Source organism: Stylophora pistillata, chromosome 5, assembly GCF_964205215.1.
Source record: "Stylophora pistillata chromosome 5, jaStyPist1.2, whole genome shotgun sequence".
NCBI classification, from domain to species: domain Eukaryota; kingdom Metazoa; phylum Cnidaria; class Anthozoa; order Scleractinia; family Pocilloporidae; genus Stylophora; species Stylophora pistillata.
Window position 1 is genome coordinate 40,187,214 of NC_142523.1, and position 22,049 is coordinate 40,209,262.

A 22,049-nucleotide genomic window follows, 5' to 3' on the forward strand; every position below is an offset into this window, starting at 1 on the left:
AGTCACTGCCACCGACAACAGTCCTTCTCAGGACTACACTCACCCGGACGATCAGACTACACCTTTACACTCAGGGTCTTTAATTAACTGAGAAGAAAGTGCTGCCTTTGTAATAATATCTGCAAATGGTTAGACTTTCTAGTCTTCTCGGATAGGGACGATAAATGGAGGTCCCGTCTCCAGCAGGGTTGGGGTAGGAGACGTTAATTTCCCTCACACGAGATTACTGTGTGATGGATGTCCTCCCCGGGATGGGATGGGTGGGTAAAAAAGGGGTTAGGTGCCAATTGTAAGGAAAGTTCTGTTCCTTTCTCCTGCCATTCCTGTGGCGAATGAATTCAACTAAACTAAATAAGCATTTAAGCAATTGTTGCACTATACAGAGTCAATATCACTTGCAAAGTCAGGCTATAAATCGTGGATCAAACTTTTACTGATGATGAAAACAAAATAACATCTTTCTCAATAGGAGTTTCTCGCCTCGTTCTGAAAACGAGGCTTACAGCAACTTACGTAAAACATGATTCAAACGTATCCCATCGGAGTGGTATTGCTTCACACTCCTTAACACACTGTTTTAAATTACCTTACACCTTTAATTTAATTGTCAATGATATTCTCAAACCATAGCTTTTTAAATGATATCTGTAATACAACAAACTATATCGAGCAGCTACATCTACCCCCGACAGTTCAAGAAACGTTTTAAACGTCCTTTTCAAATGTAGCTTAAAAAAAAATGCTTCAAAAGTTGCTCTTTATCTTTTTCAACGTAAATGGTTTATTTTCATGGTGGGGATGGAAAGACGTTTCTTACCCCCTCCCTACGGAAAGCCATTTTCGTCCGACAGAGAAAACGTATCCTGCACCAAATTTTATTTCCGGTTGTCTCTCCTTTATACGGCGGAGGAACTGATACACAAACTTATGAGTCCACTCTCCACGCTGCCAGTGACGATCACGGAATAGAGGCCGGAGGTTACTTCAACAAATGTTCATGGAACCACCTTGCCATGTTTATAAGTGCGTCGCTCTCGGCCTCGACTTTGCTGATTGGATGGTTGTTATCAGGATACGAAAGCAACCTAAAAAAAAAAAAACAATTTTGGAATATGTATGATATAATGTCGTACAGTAAGCTGAACTAAACATGCATTTATATTCATAGTCTATTGGAGGATAGCCGCATATATAACGTCAACATCAATAATATTTGCTCTTTTACAGAGAAACTTTTGACGGAGTGGCGAATTTAATCCAAAATTGATTTATTTTGCTCTACTTCGCTCTGTGATTGGTCCAGAGAGCTCGCACCACTCTCTCTCGACCTATCACATAAAAATTTTCTGCGAATGGAGCTCTTCCTGTAACCGTCTATAGTAAGAACTTACCTCGCCTTAGTCCCTTGAGCCTTTAAAATTTTGTAGTATTTTTTTCCCTGACTTGGAGGAACCCGAAGGTCATCTTCTCCCAACATGATCAAAGTTGGCGTTTTAACCTGCAACAAAATGAAATCTCGATGAATATTTTCTATAAAAAGACTGTTATCGTTTTCTTAACTTCCCACATGTGCCTTTTGTTACCTCCGTCACGCAACATAAATGCGAAAAACGCGTTTACTTTCACGCATGTCCCCTACCTTTTTAATGTGGACGATAGGGGACTTTTCAAACATGCTGGCTAATGTTTGACCATCTAGGACAGCATCATAACAAAACTCTTCTCCATTTTCAAAAAAACACCTGTTAAATTGAAACAACGAAAAAGAAGAAGAAAACAAGAGAATGAAAAACAAAAACAAAGCAAAAAAAAAAAAAAAAGGAAACAAAAAGAAAAAAAAAGAAAAAAAGAGAAAGAAATCTTAAACAGAAAGGAAAGAAACCCAAGTGTGATCGTTTTCCTAATTTCCGCACTCTACTTCCTTTTCTTTTGAAAAAAATATTGAAGGCACAGCGAATCTCTAAATCTTAGTTGTAAAACTACGGATTACCGCTTATTATTTACACCATACGTCTCACGCTTGTATCGAAGATTACTGAGATAATGTTCCTCTGGCCCTCTGTACATGATCTAGGTCACCTAACTCTCGACTTGGGCCAAACTTGGTACAGTTACACAAAACAAACGTTCTACTAAAAAAATACAGAAATAACAAGAATTTCTCTTCATTACTAAAGGGCCGACTTACCAATCCGGAATGTCTGATAAGCTCACCATAGCTATTAACCATGAAAAACATAAACAGAAACAAAAACAAAATGAGTATAAAGATAAGCGCATTAAAAATTCATATCTTAGTGTATAAACACCTTTTTTATTTTAAGAAAACGTTTTTGGGGCCGAAGCCGAACGTTCTTTCTTTTAACGATTTCAGCCTGAAAACGGTCTTAACATGTTCTTAAAGTTGTATGGCATACTATTCCAATAAATCAATCCGCACGCGACAAAGAAACCTTTCAAAGAGCATTGTTTGCTTCATTGTTTGTATCGTGCAATAAGAAAATCGCATTGCTGAGGTTAAAAGATGTACCTAAGTATTTGGGTTGATTGTCCTGTCAGACCACAATTTTACATTTCTTTTACTTTTACTCATATTTCTCACACAAAAAATAGCAAGTAACTACGGTGGCCTGGAGGGGAAAGCCACTTCTCTCTTTTTCTTCCGAGATTTCTTTTATTTCTTCTAAACCTAAAGGGATTTACATACTTAACAAGTACCAATAAAAACCGATAACGGTGCCCGCAATTGTACATATCTACTCACATGATACTTCTACAACGGGATTCCGCATAGCAGCAGCTCTGTAGAAATCCTAATGTGCCATAAGGAACAAAAAGATAGCACGAGAAATTATAGAAATGAACTTAACAAGTAGAATCCATGTTGCCGTACGTCTGTTCAGCGATAACGTCAAAATGTGGTATGAACGAAAGGGTGTCATACAAGGCGCGCATTCTTGACGCTTTTTTGGTGGCCTTTAGAGAAGAAAAACTGTACATAAAGTACAATTGCGAACAGAGATGTAGCCTGCAACCCAGGCGTCTTATCAGGGGGCATTAACTTTGCAAGCTCGCGGTTGTTCATCCAACCGGCCAATTTCGATTTAAAGTCAAATTTCTTTCTCTCCCCAGCCTTCCGCTGCCATAAAATCAAAGATGGCCGCTATAATTTTCACCAAGAGCTTGCAATATCACTACTGTACAAATGCTTCGCCAAAATTACGCCTCCTCTGCACGCTAGCATAGAGAGGCGAATCACGAGTGTTCTTACCGGATACTTTCCAATGAGATGCGCTGTCAAAAATCCCCCGTGGGATCCCCCCGTAATAAACACGTTTGATGTGTCGACTTCGCCACTGCCTAGAACCTTTAGAGCCGCACGCTACAAGAAAGAGAAATCAAGATTCTAGAACAAAGACTTCATGACTGCGGACGGAAATTTGCGTTGAACTGATTTGTAACATTTCTTATGTAAAACTTCCTCTTAAAAGTTACACAATTCCACCAAATAACACTAATTCTCTTCACCGTCTGCCAAACAATTCTTAGGATGTTAGTTTGGAGAATTTGGTATTGGATCAACTAATATTCCCCTTAATGATATGTTTCTTTATTCTCATCATTTGTCTTCTTGATATTGTACTGATATTGCAAGGAGAAATTCTGTCTTGGTCACTCATGAGAGTCCAAGGTTGAAAAGTTCTTAGCTAAAAAGAGAGACAATGTTAACAATTTCTGACCATAATTTGCCCAAGCAAACTTTTGTCCCGTTCAAAGTTTTCGGAAAAGTAATCGTGAAAGTTTTAAAACACCGTAAAGGACTGACTATCATTTACATTCTCAAGCTCAAAGAATTTTATCAAACCCAAGTTGTATACTTACAAATAAACGAAATTAAGTGAAAGCGCTACCATTTGCACCTGCGCAGACCAGTGAAACGCCCCCAAACTATTACCTGCACATCCTGAACATCTTGCGTTCCGATGTTTTCGGGCAGGGAATGAAGCTGTGTTTGGCCAAATCCTAACGATCCCCTGAAGTTAACTAGCGAAGAGTAAGACGAAGATCAAGGGGTTAAGGCGCGCACAGTTTGGCAAAACTGTTCGATTTAACAACATGAAATTTGAGTTAATCCTAATCGGGATAAAGTGCTGTTTTGGATCCTAATTTGTAATTTGAGATTACTAGGGCGAGGCATTCCACGGTCAGCCTTCGCCGCGTTTAGTTGGGAGGTTTCGTTTTCGTCGAAAGTTTTGTTGTCGAAAATATTGTCATGTTGATACCACTTAAGAGACAAGATTTGTTGCATCTTCCCTTCTCACCGCAAAGGCGTTAAGACTTTATAAAACCGTGACAAAACAATGTATACTTTACCACCGAGGATTGCAAATCCAAGTTTGCAGAGACAAGCAATGTAGAGAGAGAAATCTGACATGAAGGCAGAGTGGGGTCCCCCGTGTGGGAAAACTATAAGCGGGGGCTTCGTTTCGTCTCTCGACACTGGCTTGATGAAAATGGCTTCATATTCATCTTTGAAATCTGTTGAGTCGACAAAGTGTACAATTTTTTATCGCTGAATTTCCTGGTTAAATGTTACATTAACTCGCTACTTATGCAAAGTGTAAAGTGTCGATAAAACTGCTTCTTAAGAACAAAATAACCTAATATTCCTAAGGTTCCTTTAGAAAATAGCGCTCAAAGGTAAAAAGCTACGTAAACAAAGATACATTACGTTACAGAAGCCTGAATAGAGAGATGCACTCCCGCTTTGACACGAAACGTGAATGGCAAGAGTGACCACGTGACTGTTTTTCCCGCCATTTTTTCACGTTTGCCGGTTGCGCTTTGCCGTTTCTACGTGAAAGTAATATGTTACACGTTTGCCTTGTGCGCAAGTTTGTCTTCACTTTTTCTCCCACAAAGTAGAAGTAAATTGCCGGGAAAAGACATCAAAACTCTTCCTTTTAACCTATACAAGGGCGCCTACAAATCCACCAATGACATGAGCTCATGCGAAGCTAAAGCAGCAAGGTTCTCGCTATTTTACGTGAAACGTGAAAGGGCAAGCTGACACTTACCGCTTCACGTAAACGTGGTACTCAATCTCTCTCATAATTTTTTCCCTAAGAGACTGCCAGTGGTGTAATAGGTGGCTGTGCCCGGAAAGGGACCATGAGGCGAAAACCAAACGCGTGAGCCTGCTCGCAGGCTCAACAAACAACGGTAAGTGGCCTTAGAGGCGGCGGTAAACTCATACCCAGGTCCTATCGTGTGAATGAAATGTAGGCTTAACTGAGGAAGGTCTGGGACTAACGCGGCGGAATAATGCTGCTAACCGGCTCTTATTGAGACCTCTGCGTTAAAATGATCAGCTCTTCTTTTATTCCCATCACTTTCTTACCTGAGTTCTCGCTGGGTGCAACTGTCATCACCTTCCATGTAATTTCCTTCTCCAGGTTGAGAATTTCAGAATGAGCTGAAAAAGAAAGGACACCTTACTTGTAGCAAGTCACGTAATCTTCAATCATAAATAGGTGAAAATTATTTTTATGACCCATGGAATGAGAAGGATCATTTTCATTTCCAAATCTTCCGTTAATTTCAGGAAAAAGCCGTTTTTTTTAATTGGTTTTTTGTTCTCCTCAAAGAGATCTGATAACAATAAAATTACCACAATTAGCAGTCATGTTGCAATCTGATTCGCCAATTTGCCGTTGTCGATAAGAACACATAGAACGCTGCTCCCGTCAACGTGTCACGCAATGTTTACGCACTGAAAGAATCGTTTTATTTGACGTCAACATTGTGGTTAAAAAAAAAATCGATAGTGGTTTAGCGTGGTTTGTACCCTTATCGACAACGATATTCGTCAACACAGAGGTAAAAATTTGTTGCCGACCCACTCCACTGCGCCTCGCGAGTCTACAACATTTTGATCACTGTAATGACGAATAATAGTACAGACCACGCTAAACTGTCTATTTGTAAAATATATTTTTGAAATTTGGATCAAAACGAAGAAAGTTTAAAACAAACGGGTCAAGAGCATCAGGTCCAATGAGCGTGTTAGTTTTAAAACGCTCGATATAACTATTGCAGACATTTTATATTTGTCCTTTGCGAAGTTAACTGCAAAGATTGTGAACTCCACCGAGTTGAAGCGTTCAGTTAGTGAGTAAAACGATTCACGAGTACACTACCCTCCATTTGGCACGAAATTATGCTCGTATATTTGTCCTTATACCTTATCTGTTTCTCGAAGCTGACTGCTTTGCTCGAAGAAAGCAGTTCGGCTCTCAGAACAGAGATTGACTGCCGAAAAAGATCCGAACATAGTTTATCAAAGCTGAGTGCTTCGTTCGACCTTTGCTCGCGAAAAGCTGTTCGCCTCTCGGAACAGAGATTGACCGCGGAAAAATATCCGAGCATATTTTCGAGCCAAATTAAGGCTATTGTTTATGTATTCTATTTTCCAAAGAGGTTCATATGATCAAATAGTTTACTGACCTACTTCTATCCAAGACAAGCCAGATTCCAGGATATCAGTTGGTAAAGCTGCCGCCATCTAGAGAAAATGAATGAGCTTCTTTAAGTGACAACAACGTTGGTAAAACAGTATCGAAATGACCTGGATAATTTTGTTCTAATCCAAGGCTGCAAAAAAGTAACGGGCAGTCGCCGGTCACGTTGTCCGGTCAAACATGCTTTTGCTCGGACACTACCCGTTTTTTGGCCGGTCAAATTTTAACAGTCGGAACTCTTGCGATAGTGAACGCAGATGGCACAGTAATCCTTTTACAAGTAAAAAACAACTGAATCCAAGTCGGTCTGGCAATAAAAATTACAGGTTAATAATTTTACTACTCTTTACTGCAGAAGCAGCCTCGCATTGAGTACGTGGAACGGTTACGCAAGATACAACCGCAAGTGTCCGTTTTACTTTACATCTGGCGAAATCACTTGTAATTAGATATTACACTTTGCCGACAGGACTTGATGACATCGTGGAAATTTGCGACTGCCGGGAATTTCTCGACCACTAATTTGTCTACTTTTATATTGTTTTTTTTGTTTTCTTTCGGAAACATGAATGTTGTCCCTTGTGATTATCAAACAGTTAAAAATTAAAATTTCTTTGGACAGTCCTTTACCGACTCGGCAAAGGACCCGACAAAATGTCCGGCAATCCAAGGATTTGTCCGGTCAGTATCCAATTTTTTGACCGAACATTGTCCGTTGACCGGCCGTTATTTGCAGCCTTGTAATCTGACAAAAAAAAGGGCGAAGGGTATCCACATTGAACGATATTGCCTCAAATCAGACTCTTGTAACTAAAATCGGACACAAGTGTCTAAAACCCAACACCAGCGTCCAAAATCGGACACCACTGTCCAAAACTAAAAATCAGATACTGGTGTCCAAAATCCAAGATCAGACCTTACGGTTTAAAATGCAAAATCGGACACTTGAGTCCAAAATCGAATTCAATTAAAAACAATGAACTCAGATACTAGTGTTCAAAAAAGTACTCTGATTTTAAGATGAGCTAAGAAAATAAAGGTAACTTACCAACTTTGGTGGGCAGTTTGGAGACGAATACGAAGCTAAAAGGATGTTACTGTTGATATCAAGGTAGCTCCACGATCCAGGAGCTAGTGAAGGGAAGAAAGAAAAGCATTTAATAACAAAGATGTTCACGGGGGGAAAGTGTGGTGCTGCGTCGGTGGGGAGGGGGGGGGGCAGTATTTCAAGGTAATTCGGTATAGGAACTGAGCTGATAATGTAAACTGGCCACTTGTAAGTGTTTCGAAAGCTTACGTTTCGATCATTACCCCTTCTTCAGAACGAATGACGAAAGGCTAACGCTCGAAACGTCAGCCATAACGACTCCCAACAGTGGCCAATATCCATCCGCTCCGTACTGTAAATTACAGAGCCGCGTTTTTTCGCCCCAATTAAGGGCCCGCACGGTTCGCTCTTGGGCTCGGTTGGCATCATGGGAAAAGCAGACTCACCTGGAGTCAAATTTGTTACTGTTTTGTCTTGACAGTTAATGAGGACAATTTTCTGAAGGAATAAAAAGTAGTGAATGTATGTCAGAACCAACTGTTTTATGTCTCACGTACTGACCTATTTAATAGATCCTTAAAGCCTAAAGGTGACGTGAAGCCTCGTTATTTCATCTCCAACATGACTGAACGTGCCCTACGGACTTGTGCAATTTCATTGGTCTATAAAAAAATACCTCCTGGTGCTCATAAATCCCACAGGTAAAGTCTGATTACTCAAGTCTACAAATCAAGGGCTGATTCTGTTATCAGTAGTTTTGATAGTAACTCAAATCATTTCACTAAAATTATTTCAAGAGGTGCAAATGTAAGGATTTGTGAGAAAACCTGTGAAGTCCTCCACACGGTGGAGAGAATGACACTGTGTCCATCTGGCGTCCAACATCGATCAGCGAGTGTTAAGTACAGGTTGTATATCCCTGGAAATCCGCCTTCTATCAAGAAAAGAACACAGTTAGTGGTTCAACCACAACTGGCAATGTAAACACAACTCATTTGCGACACTCAAATATCCTAGCCTGCGAGTAGGACGCTCATTTTGGCAACCGCGGGAAGATTGGGGAAGAGTCGGGAAGAGGTTCGCCGAGGGTTTGACTAGACTCCCTTGCAGACTGCTGACTGGTTCGCGTTCCTCAAGGCCTCACACTTTCTCGCGCGCGAAGTCACTTGTGCCCAGGCGCTAATAATGAGAACCTGCTCGTAGTCTATCTCTTTCACGATATTAGTGGACGAAGTTTGCCGATGTCGCGGGGCATAGCATTCCTTAATAAAAGTCTATCACTTTGACAGAAACAAATTTGTAGAGCAAACGACCATTCTTACTTTCTGGAATGTCCACAACATCAATAATAGTTGAAGTGGTCTTGGCGATCCAGTCATACTAAAAGATAAAATGCGAAATTTGTCAGTCAATTTACTTCCGCCGGCGATAAACAAACAAACAAAAAAAATTCCCAAAATAGGAAAGGTGTACTTCGCGAGACTTTCGGCATTCGTCTGGAAAATCATCAGAAACTACATTTTGACAAAAACAAAAGACGCAATACCGGTTAATAAGTGAAGGCAATACCTCCATACCTGCATTAATCTTCCACATTTTAAATGCGCCCCACCAATATCCAGTGCCATGTATATCTGCAAAACGATTTTCAAATCAATAAATTATCTTAACGTGGATTAACTTTTTTAATGAAACATATGTACAAGGTATAAACGGCTGACTGAATGACAGATGAAATTAAGCCAGTTTCACTTCGTTGTTTATCACGACGAAGACGACCATATTGCCAATGCGTACGGAACGCAAAGGGAAGACCGAAATTGGGAATACTGCTGTAATTGAAAGGAAAAGATTTTCCTGTGAGCAGTTTTTGAATTTCAAATTACAATTTCTCTCTTCCTCCTCACCCTGCGTATTCTTTTTGTATTCTTTCGCGCCAGGTCCTCATGATTAGCGCTGCAGGACGCGCGTTTCTCCGTCCGCGGGAAGAGTCGGGACGAAATGGGGGGAGGGAGGGAGAGTGGGTGGGGGGGAGTTAGCAGGGGATCTGGCGCCAACAATCAGACCTGAGACCACTTGCAGATCTGGCGCCGGCTTGCGTTGCTCAAGGCCTTATACATACCCGTGGGCGAGCATACATTCACGCTAAAGCGCTGATAAGTGCCTGCTAACAGGCTAGGAAAAAATTTGAATTTCCACTTTCCATCCTTTATGAATTACTGCAACGTACCAATACATGGTTCGCACTAAACTTAATTCGCAGTCTTTTGTCATACTATAACAGTTAGAACTATCCAATGTCTTTCTCCCTTACCAATTTGTCTTTCTTATGATTGAAGCGGGGTGAATGGACGGCGTACTTGACGTCAGTCAATTGTTCTGAGTAAAATCAAAAGTAGGTAATTATGTTAAACTCAATTGAAATATTTTCACTTGTTTCAAGAGTTCAATTAGTAAACCGAAGCACGATAGAAGCGGCGGATTTCAAAACTGGTGTGGTTTAGGACGGGTCTTGTAATGAACGCGACCCGTCCCAAACCTTCTCTGCTCCTTCGCGCCGTTTTCTATTTCGCTCCGAATCCCCTGGGTACGACACAATTGGTAAATGCATTTATGAATCATTTATAATAAAGTATTGTTCTTTTGCTTAGATATCACCTAACGTTAAATTTATCTCGTGAGACTCACCTAGACTTTTTCCATCTAGCGATAGTGAGTACAAGGCATTTCTGAAGACAGAAGAGGAAACATAATTTATTGCAAGAATGACTGGATTCTGAATGTAATTTGATAGGTCCACACCTGTGGTCTATGGGGGTATAGATAACAAGATGACGTGATCGCGATAATTTACCCCGTTTTTTCAATGAACAAAATGAAAAGATCATTGCCTTTCTGGACACCGTAATTTTAAGAGAATGTGACGGACGGCCGCCAGGGCTCGACACGAACTTTTCAACTTACTAGCCAAGTGGCAAATGACAACTTAAATGTTACCACAATTTCAGTTTGTTTACTAGCCAAACTGGCTAGTGGAAATCGAAAACCAATAGCCAAAACTGAATTTCTACTAGTCTGTGGCTAGTTGGCTACCGTTACTGTCGAGCCCTGGACTGCGCTAAGCGTTACGCCACCTTGTCTACACCTTGAAATCCCAAAAGTTTAACTCTTCAATTGATCTTACTTTCTAATAGGACAATAAATGAGGCCAAGTCTGTACGGCTCATTGAACCAACCGACAAACACAACACTTTCATCTTTTGGACCCCAGCGGACCTGAAAAATACAAGAACTACATCGGTCTTTGGTTATGATCATGAATCCTAGTGGAGTCCAGTTAAGACTGCGGTGATTAGAATGACTGAAATCAAAATCGCAGGGACGCGAAGGAGCGTCGTATTTGTTAATCACAAGTACGATTTCAGACAAATTTAGACAACAGAAAGTCAGTCACAAGATTTGAGGAACAAAATAGATATCAACTTCTTTTCCATTCTGATTCATTTCCATTCTGAATCAATTCCAAGATGCCTTTTAACTTATAAAGTCAGACGTGTAAGTCAAGTGAGGCCAGGTACGCTAGATAATTTAGTTTTTCGAGCTTTCGCCGATCTACGGCATCATCAGGGAATGTAGATGGAATCTTTGAAGTGAAGAGCATATCAGGTGAGGTGTTAGGCTAGATCATAGAGGTTCAGCAGACAATAGAACAGAACAATGGCAGGTATGTAAATGCGGTAGAAATAGTCGGAACAAAAGGTTTATGCAGAAAATAAACAACCTAAGACAAATCATCCGTGTTCAAGCACTTACTCGTATGCCAAGGGATCACCAAAAACGCAAAAATAAAACTTGACATAATCGACAACCACAATGACTCAGGAAACCTTCGCCTCCTTGAGGCACTAAAGACTAGAAAACTTAAGCCCGAAATCAGCTCTAAGGGGGAGTATGCCGAACTCAAAGACCCTTTATTCAGACTATATTATTTTATTTTATTTACCCTGACTATATTTACTGCTCATCTGATACTGCTGAGTAACAATTACATTTGCGATTTGCCTGTAATTTTCCCCAGTAGATTCTGATTCAATTCCATTTTGTCATCCTCATACTCACTTGGCCTGCAGACACGTTATCAGGAACTCCTTCCAATACTCTGATGTCATCAATCTCCATGTCAAACAAAACAATAACAGGAGAACACTTGGAGACAAGCTGCTCCCCCCAGTCATCCTTGAAATCAAATTTCTTTCCCTTGAAATTAAATCAAAATGAATTGAAATGAATTAAAGAGGTTGAAAGAGTAATTGAAGCTAACCATACCTAGCAGATGCTAGAACAGAAATATTACCTTTTCTGGAGGGGGTTTGTCCGAGGCAACCTCACCTAACATAAAAGAATTCATGATTGTATAATTAATGATACATCATCATAAAAAAAAAAATCATGCAGTTATAATAAGCCATGAAAAAAAATTAATATATTTATGAAGTTCATGTATGGTGCTTTAGGCCTCTCAGGAACTTTTGCCCTTTTTTTCTCCTAACCTTTCTCAAAACAGCTGAGTGTCTACGGTACCTTTCTGTTTCTCAAAATATGAAACAGCTTTCGGCAGCTTCTTTTCAGCCACATATAACAGGTACTTCTCTGATACTGACCAAGCCAGACAACCAAACTGTGCTACAAAATTAATACACCAAATTATTTTTGATGATAAAAATCACTGTCAGTTTTAATGGCTAATGACATTTCACATTAATTTACACTTATAAGGTAAGAGCCCTGTGTTGTGTTCTTGAGCAAGACCCTATACTATCACCTTGCCTCTATAATTATTCAGGAAATTATATGGATATTGATGAAATGCTGAGGAAAATCTGTCAAGTAATCTTCCAATGGAATGGGAAACCATCCGAGGAATGGCATAGATACACTAGGTTGATTCATACTATTGGGACCAGAGGCCCATTTCTCAAAAGTCCCGGTAACTTAATGGGCCTGTGAAGCTGTTCTGTTTTCATTCAAGATGAGGATTTCAAAAGTTTTGAAAATATACAATAAACCTATCAGCTAAAGAAACAAAAAGGACTGGTTTGGGTGCCAGAACCTGCTTTCCTATCATTTAAAATTGATTTTGAATTTAAAACATGGCTTTGGACCCATTATGTTACCAGGACTTTTGAGAAACGGGCCCCAGGATACATTCTGGTGGCAATTAAGCCAGCACTGATTCCTAACTTGCTGGCAGACTCCCACTGCTGTTATTGCACCAGCATATTGTGGGCTTTGCGAGCTCCCTGGAAGGTGACGTGAGTCAGCTGGAGGTTTGAAACAGACCTGGGTCTCCTTTTTAGTGCCAGATCTCTCATCACCTTCTGACGACTTTGCAAGAAGTACACAAGACACTTCTGCATCACATCCAATTTGCAAGTGTACTTGCAGGCAACAGGCAGGATTCCTAGCTCCCGAGCACTCTATGGCCATATTATCATTATCATTTTAACTGTTATAAGGGTGTTTTAAGCATACAACAGCATGGCTACTTTTTTTCATAAACAACAACGAAAACAAAGCAAATAACTTTAGCCATTAACTAGATCAGAAAAAAGATAATTTACTAGTACTGTGCAAAATTAAAATTTTTCATGTCTGAAAGTTAGTACTCACAATCTTCGTAAATTTTGCCATGCTTCTCACAAGCTAAAACATCAACATTCTTGACAAGATGACTTTGAGACCAGATCTGTTCAGAATATGGATAATTATAAAGCTTTATAGTTAAAGAGAGAGAGTGTGGAGGAGTCCTCTGACCTAATAGGGGAGGGGAGGGGGGTGATTGCAATATCTGTAAAGTGGTGGCTGATACTACAAATTACAACTAATTATGGAGGAAAGTATTGCCAGATCTCATGACAAGTGTACATCAAAAATGATTCCGCACATTCAAGTAATGCAATTGCTGCTTAGTTTGTTCAAAGAAGTTGATGGACTACAGGCTGTTCCTCCTTTTTGGCAAAGTCCACTGTGCAATTTAAAAATTCATTGAAAAAAAATTGATGGACAGAGAGCTCTTGGAGTGAATGCGCCTCACTTCCAGCTTGAAAAGAGAATTAACAACCAGATCTTGCAATTGGGAATTAAAGGGTTAAAGAGCCCTTGAGATTTTTAAAAGCAAACAGACCAAAATTTTCTTACCTCCAGGAATTGTTTATCTTCCTGTCCCTTGTTCCCTGGTACTTTTCGTAGAATGGCCTGGTACCGTCCACTCAGAGAAGTACTCCCCAGTTGTCTAATTAAATAAAGAATCATATTCACAAAATATCTATACACTGAGAATTGAGTATAATTACCACAGTAAAACTGAACTCCAAAGATTCAGTAACCTTGCTGTAACAATGGTACAGAGCCACCTTATTTTTTTGTCAGTTCAAGGTAGCTACAAACCTAATATGCAATTGAACTTTTCATACAACTTTGCAGAAAGATGAATCTCGACATACTGATCTAATTACAACCATAAAATATATGGGTCATTAAAATTATTTTTTGTGTTTAAAATTATCAGGTAAAGGAAAAATGGGGGATGTCCATTAAGAAAATGTATGACTAATATATACATGCAACCTATTATTGCCATTCCCTCAATACTCTAGAAAACAACAACAAAGATATTGTGGTCTCAACCATACTTCAAATATGGCCACCTTTACTTTTTCATTCCCAAGATCTAATTACCTTCCATTGTGTCATACAATTCTTACAATGTTATTCTGGAGAATTTGGTATTGCATCAACTAATAATCCCCTCGTTGATCTTTTTCTTTATTCTCGTCACCTGTCTGCTTGAAATGGCCCATTTCTGAATTACCCTTGGCCTCTTTTTCAAAACGAGGACTGGTGCTCAACCATTCTTGTGAAAATGAGTTTAATTTGCATGTGAATGAAAACTTATTATCATATGAAAGGATGAGCACCAGGACTTGTTTTGAAAATGAGGCCAAGGGTAATTCGGAACTGGGCTACTGTGTTGATATTGTAGGGAGAAATTCTGTCTTGGTCATTAATGCAAATTAAGGGTTTTCAATAAATTGAACTTACAAGTTTTGAGTTTCCACTGGAAAAGAAGGTTCCCTGATATTACTTAAACTCAACGATGTAGTGTCATAACTTGCAATGTGGTTTCTGAGAAAGCTGTGATTTTCATTTCTTTCCAAATCTCTTTGAGACCACTGAGAGCTGATGCTTATTTCAACTGTGTTGGAGTTTGAGTCTTGCTCAAGTATTGATAGTCTTGCTTTAGACACTGAAGCAACTTTGGCACATTCTCTGTAAACTTGAACAGCTTTGTCAAGAAACTGATCCTGGTGATGAATAAAAATCAAAATCACAGCAGTTACCTACAAGAATTAATCTACTTTTATTCTTTCACAAATTCTGCGATCTGATCACCTACACCACTTGTCATCTCTTATATGATAGACAGCCACAAGTAAAATAAGTAGTCTGTGAGTGTGGGACTAGAAGCAACAAAACAAACAACAAAATAAACAAAATAAAATAAAGAACCCTAGAATATAACCACCAGGTGTGAGAGAGCCTTAAACCCTTTCACTTCCAGATCTCATTAGTAAATATATCTTATTAGACATTTTGTCGTATAGTATCGTTGAGTATTTTTACGAGTTGCACCGTATTTTGACGAACCCATAGGGCGAGTTAAAATACAAACAACGAGTAAAAATACTCGCGATACTACACAACTAAACGTCTAATAAGAGATTTATTATCCAACACGCTAAATTGTTATTTCAGTGCGGGTGAATTTCGCAGAAATTTCTGGAGTACAAATATCGCATGATATTTGTACTCACATGATATTTTGTACTCGTCTTACGCATTATTTGTACTCTACAAAACACAATTGGATAATAATCCTCCATACTGTCTGCCATACAATTCTTTTGATGTTACTTTGAGAGAATTTGGTATTGGATCAACTAATAATTCCCTAATTTACATTTTTCTTTTGCATTCGCATCACTTGTCTTCTTATTGTTGTTTTGATATTGTAAGGAGAAATTATGTCTTGGTCACTTATGGGAGTTTAATGGTTAAGAGCTAAAGAATGATAAGGATTGCTCACAGGTGGCCTGGAACCGAATGCACGAGATGACGGTCAAAACACTGGGAAAGAAGGTACAACAGTTAACAATAACTACTTGATTAGAGAAATGAGATTCTCAAAATAGAGCCATATCTTACAAGGTTTAGTATCCTCACAGAAAAAAACTTGAGTAGATAAGCAACCATATCACGTAAATAAGACATAAAAGCAAGGAAATGGGTTACATCTTTCATTCCAAAAAGCACCACAAAATAAGAGGCTACCTTGATATTAGGTCAGTAAATAATTTTGCCTTCCATGTGCTAAACAACATCGTCGATCGAGTAAGAATTCGAACCACGAAGGGTAAATTTTAAAAGTCTGTGAATAAACCGTAATACCGCTCGGAAGCTTCTAAAGGAAACTCGAAGAAAAAACACCGGTCTTTTTAGCTACAGGTCTCGTCTCGTAGCGCAGTCTTTCAAACACGACGATCTATCTCTCAAACGCGTCCATTTTTATCTCTTCTCTAGATTTTTCTAATTAAGATAAACTTAGTATCTCAATTTCAGTTATCTTATTCACGCTAAAACGCTGAAAGAAAATTAAGGATTACCTCAGCAAGTCCTTTTCCAGCCGCCATGTTGCGATTTTGGTTTTCCACGCAACTTACCTGACAGTCTCGTGACAGCTGAGATGGAAAGCACATGATTGTGACGCGCGTGACATATTCGTGACAATTTCCAAACTGAAAATAATCAGATTATCGCATAATCACACTTTTTTTTACCTTTCTTTTCTTTTCTCTATAAATAGCGACAGCGGCCAATTTATTTTTGGCGTAAGGCTGACGCTTTGAAAACCAAAAAGTTGTTAGAGTCACGCAATATCGATAAATTTCACATAGGCCGATCTCGGAATGAAATACAAGGATTTCGTGAGCAGGCGATTTTTTTTGGTGGGGAGGGGATGGGATCAGCTGCAAACCTATAAAAATCTTGGACATATTATTTAACAAGTTTCTCAAAGAAATATGTATGCCAGCATGTAACCATTTTCGGGTCCCATATTTTCCCCTTGCAACAAATAATAATCATGTCATGAATAAAAGCTGGGGAGAGGAATTGAAAGTTAATCATACTGCTTCTGACCTCACACGAAAGGGAAAAAAACTAACGCGGTCGAGGAATACTGGGAAGGAAAAAAAAAGCGGGTTTATGTACTGCGGGCTCACAGAGCCAGCATTCATCAAAGGACGAAGGACGATACGCCATTTTGGAACATCACAAAACTTCCAGGTGAATATCAGCTAGAAGTCGCGGTAACATGGCAGGCGGACTTCCGCGAAGAATTATAAAGGTAAGTTTTTACGGCACTCTTTCGCTTCTGAATAGCAAATATGATGAACTTTGATGCTTTTTTGCCAAGATCTTGTTAACTGTAGCCTCAGCTATGAAATCCCAAAATTCTGAAAAAGCCGCTTTTTGTTTCTCTTCAGGAAACGCAACGTTTAGTTTCAGAGCCAGTGCCTGGAATAACAGCTTTCCCAGCTGATGATAACGCTAGATACTTTAATGTCGTCATTGATGGTCCCGCTGAGGTAACTGACTTTATCTTGATCTCAGTTCTATATGAGTTTGATTGATACGAAGTCGTGTATTTTTTTAATCCAAATTCTCTATGTGCTAATCGTTCTGTTCTGCGATTACGGATACTAGACTCCATTCGAGGGAGGGAAATTTAAGCTAGAGCTCTTTCTGCCTGAGGAGTACCCAATGGCTGCACCCAAGGTTCGATTTATGACGAAAATTTACCACCCTAATGTGGACAAACTCGGACGAATCTGCTTGGATATTCTTAAAGGTACGGTGCCGATTAAAATTTAATGCACATTCACGTTTCATTTTTCCGAAAGACGCTGACTTACGTAACGTATCTTTCTTACTGATCGCTGCGGCTTCTGATGGTTAAAAGATCAGCAGTGATTCTTAATCAATGAAATACTTTGTAAATGCGATCAGAGTTGATCTCTATTTTTAAAAAAACACGTTGAAAATTTAGTTACTCTTAGGTTAACGCTAGTTGTTCTATTTTCATATAAACTTGTTTATTGATGGGTTTTAAAAAACTTTTTTTGTGTGTTTGTTTGTTATGGGAAAAACTGACTGGAAACTTCTTTGTTGGTACTGCAGCCTAATTAGTCATGCATCATTACTTAAACACTAAGGCACGCTATATAAGGAAGTCTTCCCTGGGAAGACCTAGGCTCATTTGTCACTTATCGTTGAGGTGTGCGGGTCAAATTCAAATGCTGGTAGACAAACAAAAAGAGCTAATGAGATATCTATTGTTTACTTCCACCAGCATGGTGGCATGAGGTAACATGCGAACCACCTACTTCGATCTCAAATTTACCGCCACAAATAAAGACAGTTTCCATTGGAGAAAGGAAATACAAATCTCAAAAATTCTTGTATTGTGATAAAGACATAAAACAATTTTGAGGACTGTGCCCACTGATCACGGCTTTGGATTAGCTGCTGACTTGACTCTAAGAGTTCTACATCACACGACAGTTGATTGACAAATGGTCCAGTGGGACCTAAGGCTCCTTTTATAGCGTGCCTTCGTGTTTAAACTCCCAATATCTGACTCTTAATTCTCCCCTCTAGCTGCTACACATTTATCTGTAAGTTAGCAGCGAGGATTTGGTATTAGATCAAGATAATGACTTCTACCTGATTAGTTTGAGTATTCTCATTACCGGTGTGCTGGGTAATGTATGGAAATGATGGAGAGAAGCTACTTGCTAATCATTCCTGGGAGTCAAAGGAGTAATTGCAACCGTTATTGTAGGTAGAGGGCACTGGTGCATTCTCTGTTCATGCATGTATGTATAAAAATTTCCAAAACAAAGTTATTGTATAGGAATGGATCTAGGCTGTGTCCTAAGAAAAATTGAAGGGAGCCTAGTGCTCCAAAACTGTGAAATCCAGGGTTCCCAGCATATGCTTTTTATGAAAAGACAAAAATTCCTGAGTTGCCCAAGAGCAAAAGTAAGGTGCCAGGGGCCACTGGGCACTGCTAGACCACAGTCCTGATGGATTAAAGTTGTTAGCTGGACATACCTTCACTTCAACAACTGCTTGAATTTTTTTTCTAAAAAATAGATAAATGGAGCCCCGCTCTTCAGATTCGCACAGTTCTGTTGTCCATCCAAGCTCTTCTTAGTGCACCAAACCCAGATGATCCTTTGGCTAATGATGTTGCAGAAAAGTGGAAATTAAATGAAAGTGAAGCTCTTGTTACTGGTAAGTATAAACATGATATCCTTTGTTTCAGATTTCTTAACCAGGGCTCCACACTGACTTTTTAACTTACTAGCTAAGTGGCTGGTGGCAATTTAGATGTTATGGCAATTTCAGTTTGTTTACTACTAGCGAAACTGGCTAGTGGGAATCGAAAACCACTAGCCAAAACTGAATTTCTACTAGTCTGTGGCTACTGTTAGTGTCGAGCCCTGTTATCTGACATTATCATACCATTAAATATAGATATGACTTAATCGATCTACTTCTGGAGTGCTTTCAATTCCTCCACTAATTCTGCCCAGTTTAGCCAGGGCTCCAATGGAGATAACAAGATAACAACCTCTACCTGATAAGTTGGAGTATTCTCATTACCTGCTTGTTGAATAATGTATAGTTATTATAGGAAGAAGTTATATGTTAATCACTTCTGGGAGTTGAAGGGTGAATTGCAAGACAAACTTTAGAGTTTAATTTTTTAATGTACTCTTTAAGAGTGACCACAACCCCTTTTTATGCTGTTACCTTTTTCATTCCCAGCAGAGACTAGTGAATAATTTCTCTTATTACACGACTCAGGCAGTCAGAGGGCCAATAACTAAAATCAACTAATCAAAATGCTCTATTGCTGGTCAATATTTTCTCAGTATTGGACTGGGCACTGTCCCGAATGGTTCCGAATGATACCGCACTTGTGTCCCTTTGAACTTCAGTCGTACAATAATTCTCTTATTAACCAAGCTTGCTCGGGACCGTACTGGAAGAATATCGGCCCTCGGTCTTTTCTGTATGGAGCTCGCTGCGCTCGGTCCATACTGTCAAGACCTCGGGCCGATATTCTCCCAGTACGGCCCTCACGCTTGGTTAATAAGATATATTTACAAAATCAATATGTTGTCCAGCAGGAAGGTGAAGAGAAGAAGGCGTGGGAAGAGTAAATCAGGGATTCTCAGCACTACCAGGGCTCGACAGTAACTTTTCAACTTACTAGCCAATTGGCTAGTGACAACTAAGATGTTACGAGAATTTCAGTTTGTTTACTAGCCAAACTGGCTAATGGAAATCAAAAAACCACTAGCCAAAACTGAATTTCTACTAGTCTGTGGCTAGTTGGCTGTTGTTAGTGTCAAGCCCTGATATATGGTGTACAGTTAAGAGAAATCAGGATAAATGTGGAAGTGAGAGGATAAACCCTTAAGCTTTCAAGATCTCATTTAAAAATTCTCCTCACTGTCTTCTATATAGTTCTTATGATGTCACTTTAGAGAATTTGGTTTGGGATCAACCAATAATCCCCTGCTTTGTACTTTTCTATATTCCTATTACTTGTCTGCTTGAAATTGTATTAATATTTTAGGGAAAAATTCCTTCTTGGTTACTCCTGGGAGTCTAGGGGTGAACACTAAATGAATGATTTATTTGCTTCCCCTTTCCCAACTAGCCTTCTTCCTCGTTCTCTGAATCTGTCTTACTACGACTATACTGATAAAATTCTTTTTTTTGTTTTTGTTTATTCTATTGCAGCCAGGGAGTGGACAAAAACCTATGCTATACAAAATTAAAAACTAGAATATGTCTGTTGGATGTTCATGTTTCCTATGAGTTGTTGCTGAACGCTGTGCAAAGCTGATACCACAGTTTATGCAAGTGGTGCTTATTCTTTCAAGACGAGTCCCAAACTGTTTTTTTTTTGTATAAAATTTTATCCATAGTCACTAGATATAGTACGGTCATATACTGTAAATTGTAGATCCAAAGCTGAAGATACAGAATCCCAGTGTTCAGTTGCTGATTTTAACTCAGTGTTGTTGCTTTAAAAATGATGTGTCAAATGATGCACTAGAGGACATTTTTTGCAGCAGTATATGGCAGTGACATGTTGCAGATTTTTGAAGGTGATTCAAACATCTCCAATTTTTTTGCCCATTGTTTTTGTTCCATTAGAAGTCATCTTGTGTTAGCCACCAATCACTATCTAAGAACCATTTCCCTAACCCTCTAGCTCCCTAGATCCAATTGTTGATTCTCCCCTCTAGCTGCTACACATTTCCTTATAGATGAGTTATGAGAATTTGGTGTTAGATTAGGATGTCCACTTTTACTGGATAAGTTTGGATACTCTCATTACATGTTTGCTGGATAATTTTATGGAAATGATAGAGAGAAGTTTCATGTGAATCGCTTCAGGGAGTTAAAGGGTTATTAAAAGCCGTCTTCTGTGTAATGTCTATTCAACAAGTAGACTAAATGTTGTGTTGTACCAGTGCTGTAGTGGATCACAGATGTTGTCAAAATGTGGAAAGAACAAATGAGTTGCACACAAGATGCAGCCAGCTGTGTCACTAATACTCTTACTGTATTTTGATGTCTTCTTGGATCTATTACTGAAAAGGAGCACAGAAACATAGAATCTCTTTGTTTTATATAATAAAGAAGGAAAATGTTGTTAATGGTGATCTCATCTCTGCATCTATGCTAGCTCTAATAGATCACAAGTTAGCACCAATCAAGGAGCTTAATTTATTCACTGTTATGTCTATATTAATTACATGTCCCTCTTTGCCTTGATCATACTTTTTGAATTTGAAATGATTTATATTTAAAAAAGAAGCAGAAAGGGCTACTTCATGTGAAGACATTAGGATACTCAATTTTCGCTATTTTGGAATAAAGCGTCTTTCGCAAGAATTGACTTTCGCGATTTTTACAGGAAAAGATTGTGATGAAGAAAACTTAATCTGAAGTCAGAATTTTGAAATCAGCGGAGCTCTTGCATTCAGAGCGGAGACCCAGACCTAAGAAAATATAGTTAAAAATCAAGTTAAGTAATGGTGGATGTGGATGATGGCTGTTCGTCCATCTCAGCGCAAGCGATAGCTCGCCAGCGAATTCCGTTCGGTGGATCTTAATTACTATGGTAACAAACTACGTCAGAGTTGTGGCGAAAGCTTCACAAGTTCTTAGTAATTACTAATGAGGCTCCAGTGGCCGTTATTGTCTTCGCCTTACTCATGGTTAAGTTACTAATTGGTTGCTAATTGATGGTGCAATGCCGGTCTCTTTAA

General features: G+C 39.2%; 2 protein-coding genes across 2 annotated transcripts; one reads left to right on the forward strand and one right to left on the reverse strand.

Annotated features, from left to right (window-relative positions):
• Positions 1 to 409: 409 nt before the first annotated feature.
• Positions 410 to 16,432, reverse strand: LOC111335762 (acylamino-acid-releasing enzyme). The gene is made up of 25 exons (XM_022941759.2): positions 16,293 to 16,432; positions 14,671 to 14,933; positions 13,768 to 13,861; positions 13,240 to 13,315; positions 12,151 to 12,252; positions 11,924 to 11,958; positions 11,689 to 11,826; positions 10,754 to 10,845; positions 10,258 to 10,298; positions 9,884 to 9,948; positions 9,147 to 9,203; positions 8,892 to 8,949; positions 8,397 to 8,503; positions 8,016 to 8,067; positions 7,570 to 7,652; positions 6,508 to 6,565; positions 5,402 to 5,476; positions 4,375 to 4,539; positions 3,956 to 4,044; positions 3,272 to 3,382; positions 2,765 to 2,813; positions 2,189 to 2,219; positions 1,640 to 1,742; positions 1,392 to 1,498; positions 410 to 1,085 (listed from the first exon to the last, which is right to left on the reverse strand). Exons 1-25 carry the CDS (start codon positions 16,383 to 16,385, stop codon positions 980 to 982), a joined length of 2,250 nt encoding a protein of 749 aa, XP_022797494.2. The 5' UTR covers positions 16,386 to 16,432; the 3' UTR covers positions 410 to 979.
• Positions 16,433 to 16,893: 461 nt separating this feature from the next.
• LOC111335761 (ubiquitin-conjugating enzyme E2 N) lies at positions 16,894 to 21,429 on the forward strand. The gene is made up of 5 exons (XM_022941758.2): positions 16,894 to 17,035; positions 17,175 to 17,276; positions 17,395 to 17,539; positions 18,847 to 18,987; positions 20,509 to 21,429. Exons 1-5 carry the CDS (start codon positions 17,003 to 17,005, stop codon positions 20,544 to 20,546), a joined length of 459 nt encoding a protein of 152 aa, XP_022797493.1. The 5' UTR covers positions 16,894 to 17,002; the 3' UTR covers positions 20,547 to 21,429.
• The last annotated feature ends 620 nt before the right edge of the window (positions 21,430 to 22,049 follow it).